Raw genomic sequence first — 14,012 nt, forward strand, 5'->3', positions numbered from 1 at the left:
CCTAACCCTAACCATATCAAATAGTACAAATAATTCTGGTATACCGGACCGTACCCAGGGTACGTTCCGGCAGTACCCTGGGGGACATAGACCCTATGAGCAACACTAACAGTGGATGTGTGTTCACGCTAATCGCGTACGTGTTTTTCGTTTCTTGCAGCGCGGTTCTGAAGAACTGCAGTCTCAAACTCAGCTGTACGTTAGTAATGGTAACATGATGAGCCCACAGCCGAACAATGCTAGCGCAGATGATGAGAATGGAGCAAAGAAGGTGAGTAATCAGGGTTTCTCATACAGAAGAGGCTCAGTGGCGCACTGCCGCTGTCAAATTTAACATCGCTGTTGTGAAAATGTTCCTGTATTTACCCGCCATTGTCAAAATAGTGTAAATATGTTGGGGGAGACCCACCAGAACCCCTCCCCCCCCAGCAAGAAGGGGAGTACACCCTCTACCCCCGCGTCCGCATGCGTACCTATGGCACGCTTTTGAATCCATCATGCACGTTTTTTTTCCCAAACTGGCCGTTTACCTCCTTTGTCTGATTTTCCCTTAGAAGAAACTCTGAGTAATGCACGCACGTAGCAGGCACCAGAGAGCAGGGATTGGGAGCTAGGTGGTGTGGGTGGTGGTGGGTAGGTAGTTTGGGGCGTTGGTGGCTAGGTGGTCTGTAATGGTGGTAGCTAGGTGGTCTGGGGCAGTCGTATCTAGGTGGTGCGGGGCGGTGTTGGCTAGGTGGTCTGGGGTGGTGGTGGTTAGGTGGTCTGGGACGGTGGCTAGGTGGGGTGGGGTGGTGGTGGTTAGGTGATCTGTAGTGGTGGGAGCTAGGTGGTCTGGGCTGGTGGTGGTTGGTTGGTGGCTAGGTGGTTTGGGACGGTAGTAGCCATGTGGTCGGGGGCATTTTTAATTGGACTATTATAACAATTACCTTAATGATGTTATAGGTGATAGATGTGAATTCACAATCAACTCAAATATGCATTTATAATATAAATAAACTGCCAATCATAATAGTTACACACAGTTGATTGGGGTATTTATATGAGTTTACAATTAATTTATCTGCATCTATCCTAATTAAACATCGTGATGTGAACACAGATAGTTGATCAAATCATTTATAATATAAATAAACCAGGAATCATAATAGTTGCACACAGTTGCTTGGGGTATTTATATGAGTTTACAATTAATTTATCTGCATCTATCCTAATTAAAAACATCGTGATGTGAACACAGATAGTTGATCAAATCATCCCATCATGAGTTGTTGTTTTTTCACGGGTAAACGTTTGAAGTGGAGACAATTAGCGATGATTAGATGTGGAGAGACTGAGTAATGTGCGATAGCGCGACCAAACTTTCACATTGTTTCGACTGACTCCGGCGGCCTTCGCGGAGTCGTAACCATGGAAACCATCAACTCGTTACTCGTCGGGGAAATTATAATGGGTTCTATTACGTTAATGCTGCTGCAGCGGCAGTGGGAGGAGAGTGCGTAGCTAGCAACAATTAAACCCAGCCTCGGTCAGGAGGGACAGTAATGCTATCATGCATTGGGGAAGAGGGGGAGTACACGGAGAGTGAGGGAGCGTGAGAAAGAAAAGGAGGAGTGCGTGCGTGGAGACACACATCATGCACATGCTGTTTTGTTTAGGAGGACGTAGACTAGTCACTAATGGTTAGTTAGTGATGGGAATCGGTTGGAATTTCATCATCGATCATTGGTTGGATGATCGAAGATAATCGGTTTAATGTTATTGATCGCAGCTATCAGATATTGAAATATATATATATCATAATAATACAGTATTTTTTATAATAGTAATACTATATTCTAAAAGCTATGTAATGTTGAGTATTATGCTTGCTTATGTTTGGTGTAGGTTAGATTTATTGTCTCCAAACTGTAAAGTAACAACAACAAAAACAAATAAAATAAACATTTTCATTTCATCAATGTTTGGACATTTAAAAAAAATTTTTTTTTGGATAATTGATTATATATATGTTTTCATAAACGAGCACTTAGGCGGTTGCTGCAGATGACTGACTTTCGATCATAATCCATCATCGGGACATCATTAATGCATTGACACAAGCGAGGCGGGCCGCCTCGCTCAAATTCTCAGCCGCCACGCAAAAATTTGTCCAAAACACCGGCTTGCTGACGAAACTTTTGACAACTTGAAAAAGAGATTCAAGAGTCTCATACAATGGGTTCAGAATAGCTTAAAATGCACCAAATTGCACCTTTTTTTTTGAAAAATTTCCCGGGCGAACATGCCCTGGACCCCCCTCCCCCCCTAGCTTGGCCAGCACCTGCGCTGCTCGCTGTGCCACCCCGAAATGTGGAAACATATTTTTGGACAGGGGAAACACTGACTAACTGTTGGTGTTGTTGTTGGCGTTTGTGCAGGCGAAGTTGGACCGTGGTTACGGTAGCAACAAGCCGTCGCGAGTCGTCCACATACGCAACATTCCGAACGAGGCGACGGAGACTGAGATCATCAACCTGGGCGTTCCTTTTGGCCGCGTGACCAACGTGCTCGTGCTCCGGGGCAAGAGTCAGGTAAGCTGTGTGCGTGCGTGCCGTCGCCCGTCGAGTGCGTGAGTGCGCGGCGCGTGGCTGTGTGTGCGTGAGGTGTGTAGTGTGTGCGTGTGGTGACGCGTGTGTGTTTGTGTGCGTAGGTGTGTGCGTCTTGTGCCGTGAGCTGTGGTGCGTGACAGCGTATCGTGCGTTGTGTCCGCGTGTGCGTGTGCGTCAGTGCGCCATTGTGCGCGTGTGCTTTGTGTTGTGTGCATGTCGTGTGTGAGCGGTCGTGCGTCCGGTGTGCTGTGTGTGCTGGTGTGTGTGTGTGTGTGTGATGTGTGTGCATGGTGTGTGTGCGCGTGTTGCGTCCGGGCATGACGTGCTGTGTGTGTGTGTGTGTGCATGCGTGTGTGTGCGTGGTGCGTCCGGGCATGGGCGTGTGTTGTTGCGTGTGCATCTGGTGAGCGTCCAGGCACGCAGGTGTCAGCTGGTTCCGTCGCGCGTCTGTGTCTGTGCGGTTCGCGCGTGCATCTGTAGGCGTGGTGTGTGTGCGTGACGTGTGCTTCTGTAGCTTGTGTTGTGCGCTGCCGTGCGCGCCTGTAGGCTCGTGCGTGTGTGCGCTGTAGGCCTCGTTCACTCGTGGTTGCGTCGCATCTGTAGGCTCGTAGTGCGCACTGCGTCTGTAGCTCATCGTGTTGCGTGCACGTGCGTCTGTAGGCCTCGTGTGGCCCTCGGCGGAGGCCTGGGTGCTAGTCCTGGCGGCGCGTCTGTAGCGCTCTGGCTGGTGTGGCTGTGTGCCATGTGTACTAGTAGCGCTCCGCTGTTGTGTGTGCGTGCATCGCGTGTCTGTAGGCTCTGTGCAGTTTGCGTGACATGCGTGTCTGTAGGCTGCTTGTGTGTGTGTGTGTGTGCATGAGTCTGTAGGCTCGTCGTGAGTGGCTCTGCCATGGTGCTCTGTAGCTCCGTGGTTACCCGGTGTGGGCATGGTCATGTAGCCGTGTGTGGGTGGGGGTGACGTGCGTTGCCACGATTCTTGTGGCTCGTGGTGTAGTGTGTGCATGCGTCTGTAGGGCTCGTGTGAGGCGTGATGTGTCTGCTAGGCATCTGTGTTGGGTGCATTGCGTCTGTAGGGCCTCGTCGTGTGCGGTGCCACATCGGTTGCTCGTGTGTGGCGCTTGGCATGTGCTGTAGGCATCGGTGTGTGATTGCGATCTGTAGGCTCAGTGTGACTCTGTGATGTGCGTACGGCGTTCTGTTAGGCTCGCTGTGTTGTGTGCGTGCGTGCGTGTCTGTAGGCTCGCATGTGTGTGTGTGTGTGTGTCCGCATGGTCTGTAGGCTCGTGGTGTGCCGCCGGATGTGGTCTGTAGCCATCGATGTGTGTGCAGTGCATCTGTAGGCTTCGTGTGTGCGTACGTGCCTCATCGTCGTTGGTCGTCTGTGCTGCTGGCCGTCTGTAGCGCTCAGGATGATGTGCGTTGTATGCGTGTGTGCGTGACAGTCGCGCGTCTGTTAGGCTCCTGCGTGTGCCGTGCGCGTTGTTTAGGAGCGCTCGTGGCCTGTGTGCGCTGCGCGTGACGGTCTGTAGGCGTGTGTTGCGTGCGGTGCGCGTCTGTAAGGCTCGTGCGTTTGCGCTGCATTTGTCTGTTATGGCTCGTGTGTGTGCGCGCCATGCATCTGTAGGCGTGTGTCGTATGGCGTGCGCATCTGCTAGACTGTTGTAGTGTGAGTGCGTCGTGCGAGTGCGCGTCTGTAGGCCTCGTTGTCGTGTGGGTGCATGTTGCGTCTTTAGGCGCGTGTGTGTGCTTGCGCGTCTGTAGGCTCAGTGTGTGTGTGGTGCAGTGGTGCGCTGATTCGTCTGTAGGCCGGCGACTAGGGCGCGTGTGTGTGCGTGCCGCCATTGTAGGCTCGTGTTGTCCCGTGCGTGCGTGGCGTCTGCTAGCTTGTGTCCACTCTGACTTGTGTGCCGCTGCGAGTGCGTGCGCCATCTGAGGCTCGTGTTGCGCGATGCGTCTGTAGGCTCAAATGGTGTGCGTGCACGTGCGTCCTGTAGGCTCGTGTGCGTGGTGTGCGTGCCTGTGCAGCGTCTGTAGGCTGTGCTGTGTGTGTGATTCATGGTGTCTGTAGCTCGTGTGTGCTGTGCGTGCATGCACCACACGTGTCCTGTAGTCGTGTGTCGCTGTGTGCGTGCCATGCGTGATCTGTAGGCCTCGTGTGGTGTGTGCCTTTGTGTGCTGCATGCGTCTGTAGGCTCGTGTGAGTGCGTGCATGTGTCTGTAGGCTCGTGTGTGTGCATGCGTCTGTAGGCTGCGTGATGCCGTCGCTGCACCATCGTTGGCTGTGCTGTGCTGTGTGTGCATGCGTCTGTAGCGCTCGTGTGAGTGCGTTGCTGTGTCTGCTAGGCTCGTGTGTGCTGCTGCATGCGCTCATCGTAGGCATCGTGGTGCCTGTGCGTGCCACAATCTGCTTGGGCCTCGTGATGTGACGTGCATGTGTTGATACGGCTCAGTGTGCTGGGCATGGTCGGTAGGGCTCGTGTGTGTGTGCTGCGTACTGTGCGTGTCTGTAGGCTCGTGGGTAGTGCTGCGTGCGTGCTGTGCGAGGTGTCTGTAGGCTCGTGTGTGTTGTGTGTGTGTGTGATGCGTCTGTACGGCTCGTGTGTGCCGTGCAAGCTGTCTGTAGGCTCGTGATCGTCGTGACATGCATCATGTAGGCTTATTCGTGGTGTGTGCGTACGTGCTCATCTGTAGCTCTGTGTGTGCTTAGCATGCGTCTGTAGGCCTCGGGATGTGCTGTGGCGTCTGTATTGCCGTCGTGTGCCGTGCGGCCCGTTGATCAGCTCGTGAACCGTAGTGCTGCGGTCTGTAGGCTCGTGTGTGTGCGTGCGTCTGTAGGCTCGTGTGTGCGTGCGTGCTCATCTGTTGGCTCGTGTGTGCTTGCATGCGTCTGTAGGCTCGTGTGTGTGCGTGCGCGTGCATCTGTAGGCGTGTGTGTGTGCGTGCGCGTCTGTAGACTCGTGTGTGTGTGCGTGCGTGTGCGTGCGCGTCTGTAGGCTCGTGTGTGTGTGCGTGCGTGTGCGTCTGTAGGCTCGTGTGTGTGCGTGCGCGTCTGTAGGCTCGTGTGTGTGTGCGTGCGTGTGCGTGTTCGTCTGTAGGCGGCGACTAGGCGCGTGTGTGTGCGTGCGCATTTGTAGGCTCGTGTTTGTGTGCGTGCGTGTGCGTCTGTAGGCGCGTGTGTGTGTGTGTCTGTGAGCGTGTCAGTGGTTGCTAAATTGGATTGAACTAATGGAGCATGCAAACCCAACGAAAAGCCGAGAAATGCCGTCCGCATTATCGCGAGGGCTTATCCGAATTACCAGAATGGAGCATCTCATTAATGACACTGGGGGGGGGGGTGGAGGCGTGTGTCGTGGCATGGACGGTAGCTCGGCGTGTGCTTCCGTACGGCCTTCACTGGCGGCCGTGTAATCAGGCGTGCTGCGGGTTAGATTATGGTAATCCGCGACAGAAGAACCTTGAATGCTGCGATTTCTAGCCACGTAAATGACATCACGCTACTCCGTGAAAGCTTGTGGGGTGGTGCTTTTGATTGACTTCGATGGTACTTATTACTAGTTGGTGTGCTTGCTTTGTGTGTGGCTGCATCCTGACTTGAAAATTCACCAGCACCACCACCAGCAGCAGCAGCAGTAGCAGCAGCAGTAGTAAGAGCAGTAATAGTAGCAGTAGCAGCAGCACTAGCAGTAGCAGTAGTAAGAGCAGAAATAGTAGTAGCAGCAGCAGCAGTAGCAGTAGTATTCTAGTAAGAGCAGCAGTAGCAGCAGCAGCAGTAGCAGTAGTAAGAGCATCAGTAGCAGCAGCAGCAGCAGTAGCAGTAGTAAGAGCAGCAGCAGCAGCAGCAACAGTCGTGGCGGCGGCAGTAGTGTCAGTATTCTAACCCATCTCGCTCTATGTGTGTGTGTTTGCAGGCATTTATAGAGATGGGTGATGAGACAGCATCAGCTACGATGGTCAACTACTACACCAACTGTCCGGCAAACCTGCGCGGCCGCACTGTCTTCATACAGTTCTCCAATCACAAGGAGTTGAAGACGGACATGTCGAACACTGCAGTGAGTAGTTAGGGGATTGAAATAATGCCATATATGTCCGTCTATGTATTGTGTCTGTGTGTGTGTGCGTGCATGCGCGCGTGTGTGTGCGTGCGTGGAGGCGTGCCTCGTTATGAATGCCCCACAGACTGACTTCTTGGTGTTGTTCTGTGGTCTTCAAACACTGAGTTTTTCGCTGTGACACTGATTGATCAGCTGTATTACAATGTCCACGTTACAGTTGTAATGCATGTGGTTATCTCAGGCTATCAGTCATTGCTGTCAGTAATGATCTACTGTTGTCGTTAGAAAGTAAAGTAGGGGGTAAGGTTGCAGACTGCCTGTTAGCAGCTGATGTATGGCAAGGCCGCGGTGTGATGCCGTGATAGCGATCGTGCGAGGTGACGTCAAGTGTGTGAGGAGATCGTAGTGGACGAGTGATATCAGAGGCTGCTGATTGTTGTGCGTGTGATATCACAGACCCAGTGTGTGTGCGTGCGTGCGTGCGTGCGTGCGTGCGTGCGTGCGTGTGTGTGCGTGCGTGCGAGCATGGCTGATACCACAAGCCATGTCATGTCGTGCGTGTGTCATGTCACGGGTCGTGTAATGTGATGTTACAGAACGTAGCGGCGCACGCGGCGTTGAACGCTGCACAGGCCATCGTCGGTCACACCGGTGAGGTTCTTGGAGGACCGAACACAGTTCTGCGCGTCATCGTCGAACATCTCGTTTATCCCGTCACGCTCGACGTCCTGCATCAGGTGAGTACCGTCTACATGGACAGGTGATATCCTATCTGTCTGTCTAGCTGGACAGGTTATTGAGTACTTGTCTACCTGTCTGGCTGGACAGCTGAATGCTTGTTCCTACACAGGTTGAAAATAACTTGTTTCCATGTTCTGGGAAAAGCAGGTGCGGTCCTGGGCTAGCACCTTGCTAAGCATTTTCCCAGGTAAAATCCGTAAAATCCGTTTGGCTCACCTGTTCAATTTCTCATGCTGTTATGCTGGCCTGTTTGTACACATGTTTATACCTGTCTTGCGAGTACAGTCTTGAAAATGAGTCTGAAACCCCAACCTGTCCTGATTTCGAAATTTTGTATTTCTTCTGTGTAACCTATTACTTATAGTGATATCGATGAATGGTAGCCAGTCCTGCTCCAGTGTTAGCAGTCCTGGACTAGGGGACGGCCCGCTGTTTCCAGAACTGCTCACCTGTTTGCTCGCTCACCTGTGGCTGTCACTCGTGTTTCTAGTAGGTGACGACTAATTGCGGGTAATGATGGATACGATAATGCTTGTTGCAGATATTCTCTCGGTTTGGCAAGGTCCTCAGAATCATCACATTTACCAAGAACAGTGAGTATATTCGTAGTGACGAACCCACCAAAACATCGACCTGTACGTCTGGATACGAGTGCACCTCGATTCATCCAGCTATAAAATTTATGTTCCTATATATATACCAAACATAATTAAATATGTGTACTGACATTCAACGATGAATATAGCTAGATACATCCAAATGTAAATATACCTATACTATATCTACAGGTACTTGTAACTAATACATTTTCAGGGATAGAATTGAAATTTTTAGGGAGAGACAGATGTTGCCTTGGGTTCTATGAGAAATTTTAGGCACCCGTCACATGTAAAAATATTTTCCAAAGGAGTGCCCGAATGCACACCAACTTATAACATTTGTTATGCAAGACTATTGCAAGATTATTTGGCAGGATAAGTCGTTGATAAGCAACCTAGGTCTATTGAATTTTATACTACTATACCACTTTGCAAACACCATGTATGTAGGTATATGTTTATGTGTGCATTGGCTATGAGGCAGGGACCAATGGCATATATTTCTACTTGCAGACACATTCCAATCGTTGATCCAGTTTCCAGACGCACAGTCGGCACAAAACACCAAACTGGTAAGTGCTGCCATTTGGACGCAGTGGCACACAAGCACGAGTGCTCCCACCTAAAACAAGTCGTTTCATAGATCGCTGAGTTCATCTACGTTGTTCGTCTTCCGCACGTCGGGTGCTGCCCTCTGTACGTTACCGACGCGTACATTGTCTCGAACGTCGTGCGTGTGTGTTTCAGAATCTGGACGGTCAGAACATCTACAATGCTTGCTGCACATTACGCATCGACTACTCCAAGTTGACCAACCTCAACGTCAAGTACAACAATGACAAGAGTCGCGACTACACAAACCCGAACCTCCCCACCGGTGACCCCGTCATCGACCATTCTCTCAGCATGCCGGGTACGTAACCAGCGCACCGAGAGGGGAGGGAGAAGCTGAGGGGGGGTGGTCTGGGTGGGGGAAGGGCTAGAACGACGTAGCTTGATTGTTAGCTAGCAGGCTTTGGTGTTTGGGTTTCGTGTTAGCTCCTGCCTGCGTGTTATTGTCTGTGCGTGCTGTCGTGCGTGTGAGGGTGCTATCGTGCGTGTGTGCGTGCGTGAGTGTGTCCGTGTGTGCGTGCGTGAGTGTGTATGTGCGTGCGTGCGTGCGTGCGTGTGTGCGTGCATTCATGAGTGTGTGGGTGTGTGAGGTTTGTATTGCCAGCCATGTTACACCGCGTATAGTACGTGTCCCGAATAATTAATAAATAATTAGGTCCCGAATAGGTAGTTAATCACATTGATTGCTCGACCGCGTCATATGCTGACTGGTATTCCCTGGAACATTTAATCAGTCCACAGAGCGGCACGGTAACTCATGTGTGCGATGCCTGGCCGTCAGCGATGCTAACGTGCCGTGAAGCCACGGCTCCTCCTAGTTCTACTACTACTAATCAGCGGACGCATCCGAGATTAAGACTCCTAGTTTGGCACCCCGGATTAGTTTAGCACGTCTGCATAAAAACGTTTGCGCGGGATCCCAAACTATCCGAACAATGCGCTTTATATTCGTAGTAGTTTTCCCCATCTAGGGATTCACCGAGCAAGCAGATTTGCGATAATGTTAATAATACCGTGGTATTGGTCTCACGGCTCACAGCTATGCTCTTCGCAGCGTGAAAGAATTAACATCGTGTGCGGGTCTCTGTGTGGGCCGGCTGATAACGCTTAACCCGTCTTCTGCCTCCGCTTCATTAATTATTGCACCATCATAATAATAATTTCGATCATCAATTATTCATTTTTAATCGGGGTATTCCCGTCGGTTGCGCGCGTCGGTGCGTTAATGCGGGTTCCTAGAGCTAATGTCGCAGTGCAGACGGACGCGCGCACACGCGGCTACCAAGCTCTGCTACCGGGTGTGCTGGAGCGGGTATTATTACTGCACATCATTGTGGACAGTATTGTGTTGTCTTGCATTCTGTGCTCACCTCTCCCCGCAAAGCCGCCGCACCTCTCTGCACTCGCCTCTCCCCGCCACGCCTCTCCGTGCTCGCCTCTCGCCACCGCGCCCACGCGCTCGCCTCTTCTTGCCGCGCCTCCATGCTTATCACTCCCTGCTGTGGTTCCATTGTTGCCTCCCCTGTCGTGCGTTGGCAGTTAACCTGATTAGTAATCGTGCTTTTTGCTGCATTGCATCTATTTTTTGTTTGGTTGATAGCATTGTTAGTATAGTAGTTATTGCGTGTGCGTGTGTGTGTGTGTTTGGCGTGGGTAGGGGGCGCTTGTGAGGGAGCGAGCAACCATGGGGAGAGCACCAGAGTCCTTAAAGAAGAAATGATGGTCGTAAAAAAGAACTGGTTCGCCACGGAGAATTCGAAGATCGGATCTTTAATGCAAGTGCTTCCGACATGGAGCAACTTGGCTCCGTAGTGGCGCCCCCTTGCAGACAGCTTTCCTCTGTAGTGGCGCCCTCTTGCGAACAGCCTCCTTTTGTAGTGCCTCTCCCTCGTGGACATCCTCCGTAGTTGTGTCTCATCGTGGACAGCTTGAACTCCCCGCCCGCTCGCCTCGTGGCCATCCTTGCTCCCTTGGTGGCGCCCCCTCATGGCCATCCTCGCTCCCTTGGTGGCGCCCCTCATGGATATCCTCGCTTCCTGTGGTACCTTGTCCTCATGGCCATTCTCGCTCCCGTGATGGTGCCCCTCGTGTCCATGCTCGCTCCTGTGGTGGCGCCCCCTCGTGGCCATCCTCGCTCTCCGTGGTGGCGCCCCTTGATGGGCATCCTTGCTCCCTGTGGTGGCGCCCCCTTGTGGCCATCCTCGCTCCCCGTGGTGGTTCCCCCTCGTGGCCATCCTCGCTCCCGTGGTGGCGCCCCCTCGTGGCCATCCTCGCTCTCCGTAGTGGCGCCTCCGGCGTCCCGTAGCGCGCATGTTTGGGGTCGGGTGTAGTAACGTTGTGTTGTTTGTGTGTGCAAGGTCTGCCCGGGATGATGGCGCCGTCGTTTGGTAGCAGCATGCCAGCCGCATTCAGCGCCCAGCCACTAACAGCTTATGGGCTGCCCGCGATGGCAGGTAAAACAACAATAATTCACCGTTTTTGTTTTGTTTCTTATCTCTTCTCTCTTCTTTTTCTCGATCTCGAATCTTCGCCGCGCCCGTTCGCGCTGTCCCCCAGGCGCGCTCGTTGCCGCGGTTACGGTGGCTGTCCTCCGCATCGGTGGCGCTCTGTTCGTTGTCGTGACGACCTAGGCTGTTCGCATCCATTCGTTGTCGTGGTTACGGGAGCTGTCTGCGTGTATTTGTGGCTGTGGTTATGGTAGCTCTCCAGAATCGTTTCTAATCATAATTCGTGTCTGCAATCATGGGAATGGGAAGATACTATTTTGTAGGGACGGTTAGATAATACTGGGGGGGGGGGAGGGAAGAACTAACTCCGTGGGGAGGGGGGAAATAAACCTATAGGAGAGGAAGTGAGGAGATATAATTTATCCGTGTAGAATTTACTTCATGAGAAAATGAAACCAAGATGTCGTGCCTGCCTGTCTTTCTGTGTGCATGTGAGTGCGTGCGTGCGTGCGTGCATTAGCAGTCTATATACTACTCGTCATCTACTGTCTTCAGCATTTTCGTTGCTCGGCTCACTCGCTTAGTCTTTCCCGTGCACTTTGCTCCTCTCTGTGGTTGCCGCCTTCATTGCTACCATCTGCCATGGCTACCGTTTCCTGTAACTACCATCTTCCGTTGCTACCCTCTCCTGTAGCTACCGTCCCCCGTAGTTACCATCCTCCTTTGCTGCCATCTCCCTTGGCATTTATCAGGGTAATGGCTTGACAGATTCTCGTAATCTCCATCAGCAGTTGGGGGAGGAGGTTAATGAAGCATCTAATTAGTATCTATCACCGCGTGTTTTTTCTCGACTTTCTTTATCTGTGTGCATTTTATAATTGCTGTTATCTTTCAGCTCGTTCTATTGTGGTTTACGCCTATCACTGCATGTATTTACTTGTCTTCCTCTATCTCGCAGTGTGTTTTATGGTGGCTGTTATCTTTCAGTGCATTTTGTTGTGTTTTACATCTATGATTATGCTTTTTATATTTGCTGTTCCTATTAACATGTGTTATCTCTACTACCTCCTATTAACATGTGTTTTATTGTGGCTTCCATCTATCATCACGTGTTTTTTCATGGCTACAACCTATTAGCATGTGTTTTATTGTGGCTGCCTTCTATTGGCATGTGTTTTTTCATGTCTACAACCTATTAGCATATGTTTTATTGTGGCTGCTACCTATCGGCACGTGTTTTTTCATGTCTACAACCTATTAGCATATGTTTTATTGTGGCTGCCACCTATCGGCACGTGTTTTTTCATGGCTACAACCTATTAATACGTGTTTTATTGTGGCTGCCTTCTATTGGCATGTGTTTTGTCATGGCTACAACATATTAGCATGTATTTTATTGTGGATGCCACCTATCGGCACGTTTTATTCTATTGCGCCGACCTTTGTGCGTTTATTATACTGCGTGCACATAACTCATTTCCGTTGCTACGTTACCATGTGTTTAGTTCTAGTTGGTTTTAATTGTGATCTTTCGTGACTCGTCTGTTAATGACGACATGTAGTAATTGATATATAGTGATTGCGAGTGCTTAACGACATTGTAACCGAATCGTTAATCTCGCTGTGCTGATCCTGAGAGCTGTTTCGATTTTCACGTTGGAGTCGATAAACGCACATCACGGTTCGACGTTGGCCGTTGCCATGCCGATTCTCCGGAGACTGCGTAATGATGGCAACCGCAGTCGACCTGCGTGCAGCGGTGGTACTCCGGTAAATTAGTGTACGTTGGCAGCAGGGGGCGCCGCCTACTGACGAGCCTGCAGCAGTGCGCTGTATCGCCATGCCAGTAGCTGTGCCAATAGGGGGCGCTGTGTGTAGGAGGACCTGGGTGCTGCATCTGCAGTAAGTTACAGCTGTGTCGGCGTTGGGCGGCAGTAAGGGGGCAGCACTACTGCGTCGACGTGCGACGAGGGTAGGGGGCGCTACGTCGACGGGGGTAGGGGGCGTTGCGTCGGCGTGCGACTGACGGCGTGGCTGCGCGCTCTTGTCTCTTGCAGCTCTGGGACGTAACGCGGGCGGAGTACCGATGATGCCGGGACTGCAGGGTCTCTCCATCCCCGGACTCAACCCGGCGGCGATGGCCGCCATGGGAGCGGTCGGCATGAGGATGCCCGGCAACCAGCCGCAGGGATGCAGCGTGCTCCTCATCAGCAATCTCAACGAGGAGGTACGGTCGCCACGGCAACGATCGCTGGGGGGGGATCCGCTCGTTGTTGCTAATTGCGTACATGTTCGGTGTAAGGGCAAGGAAGTGTAAAGACATAATATGTGTAATATTAATTGCAATATACTACACGATATATATATATAAATATTTTATACATATGTGTCGTGAATCAGTGTCGGAAAAGAAAGATAAGGCCAAGGCTAGATTGCCAAGTCAGAGGATTCAGTTTTAGATTTCTCTATCGCTCATCCGTTACCACGACGACCATCTAGACGTAGTCTGTCGTAGAGCAGAGTTTTCGCTGTCCGTTTGCCGTGACGCCAGGGGGCGCCTGTGTCACGTGCAGCACGTAGCATGTGTAACCCTCTCTCATTAATACAGACTAATCAATGCATAGCTAACGAACCTCGTTAACTGATGTAGCCACCTGTCACATTCATCTGTATTAACTTGTCCTCCACACTGACATAGCCATTCCCATTATTCCCAAACCCCTGCCCAACCTCACCCCACTCATCACCCGTTATTCTCAAACCCCTAACCGACCTCACCCTACTCGTCACCCTTTATTCCCAAACCCTCGCCCCACCTCACCCCACTTGTCACCCATTATTCCCAAACCCCTGCCCAACCTCACCCCACTCATCACCCGTTATTCTCAAACCCCTAACCGACCTCACCCTACTCGTCACCCGTTATTCCCAAACCCTCGCCCCACCTCACCCCACTTGTCACCCATTATT

The 14,012-nt window shown here is 51.5% G+C and overlaps 1 protein-coding gene across 1 annotated transcript in view; it reads left to right on the forward strand.

Annotated features, from left to right (window-relative positions):
- The window catches only part of LOC106812322 (polypyrimidine tract-binding protein 1-like), a gene marked incomplete in the record, with an annotated part of 67,202 nt that overhangs the window by 31,751 nt on the left and 21,439 nt on the right, over window positions 1-14,012 (forward strand). The window contains 9 exon segments of the mRNA XM_014816165.1: window positions 161-271; window positions 2,418-2,570; window positions 6,497-6,640; window positions 7,240-7,380; window positions 7,926-7,977; window positions 8,497-8,555; window positions 8,731-8,896; window positions 10,953-11,048; window positions 13,100-13,269. Coding sequence (XP_014671651.1) covers window positions 161-271; window positions 2,418-2,570; window positions 6,497-6,640; window positions 7,240-7,380; window positions 7,926-7,977; window positions 8,497-8,555; window positions 8,731-8,896; window positions 10,953-11,048; window positions 13,100-13,269 — 1,092 coding nt within the window.

Source organism: Priapulus caudatus, unplaced genomic scaffold (assembly GCF_000485595.1).
Source record: "Priapulus caudatus unplaced genomic scaffold, Priapulus_caudatus-5.0.1 Scaffold634, whole genome shotgun sequence".
Classification (NCBI taxonomy): domain Eukaryota; kingdom Metazoa; phylum Priapulida; class Priapulimorpha; order Priapulimorphida; family Priapulidae; genus Priapulus; species Priapulus caudatus.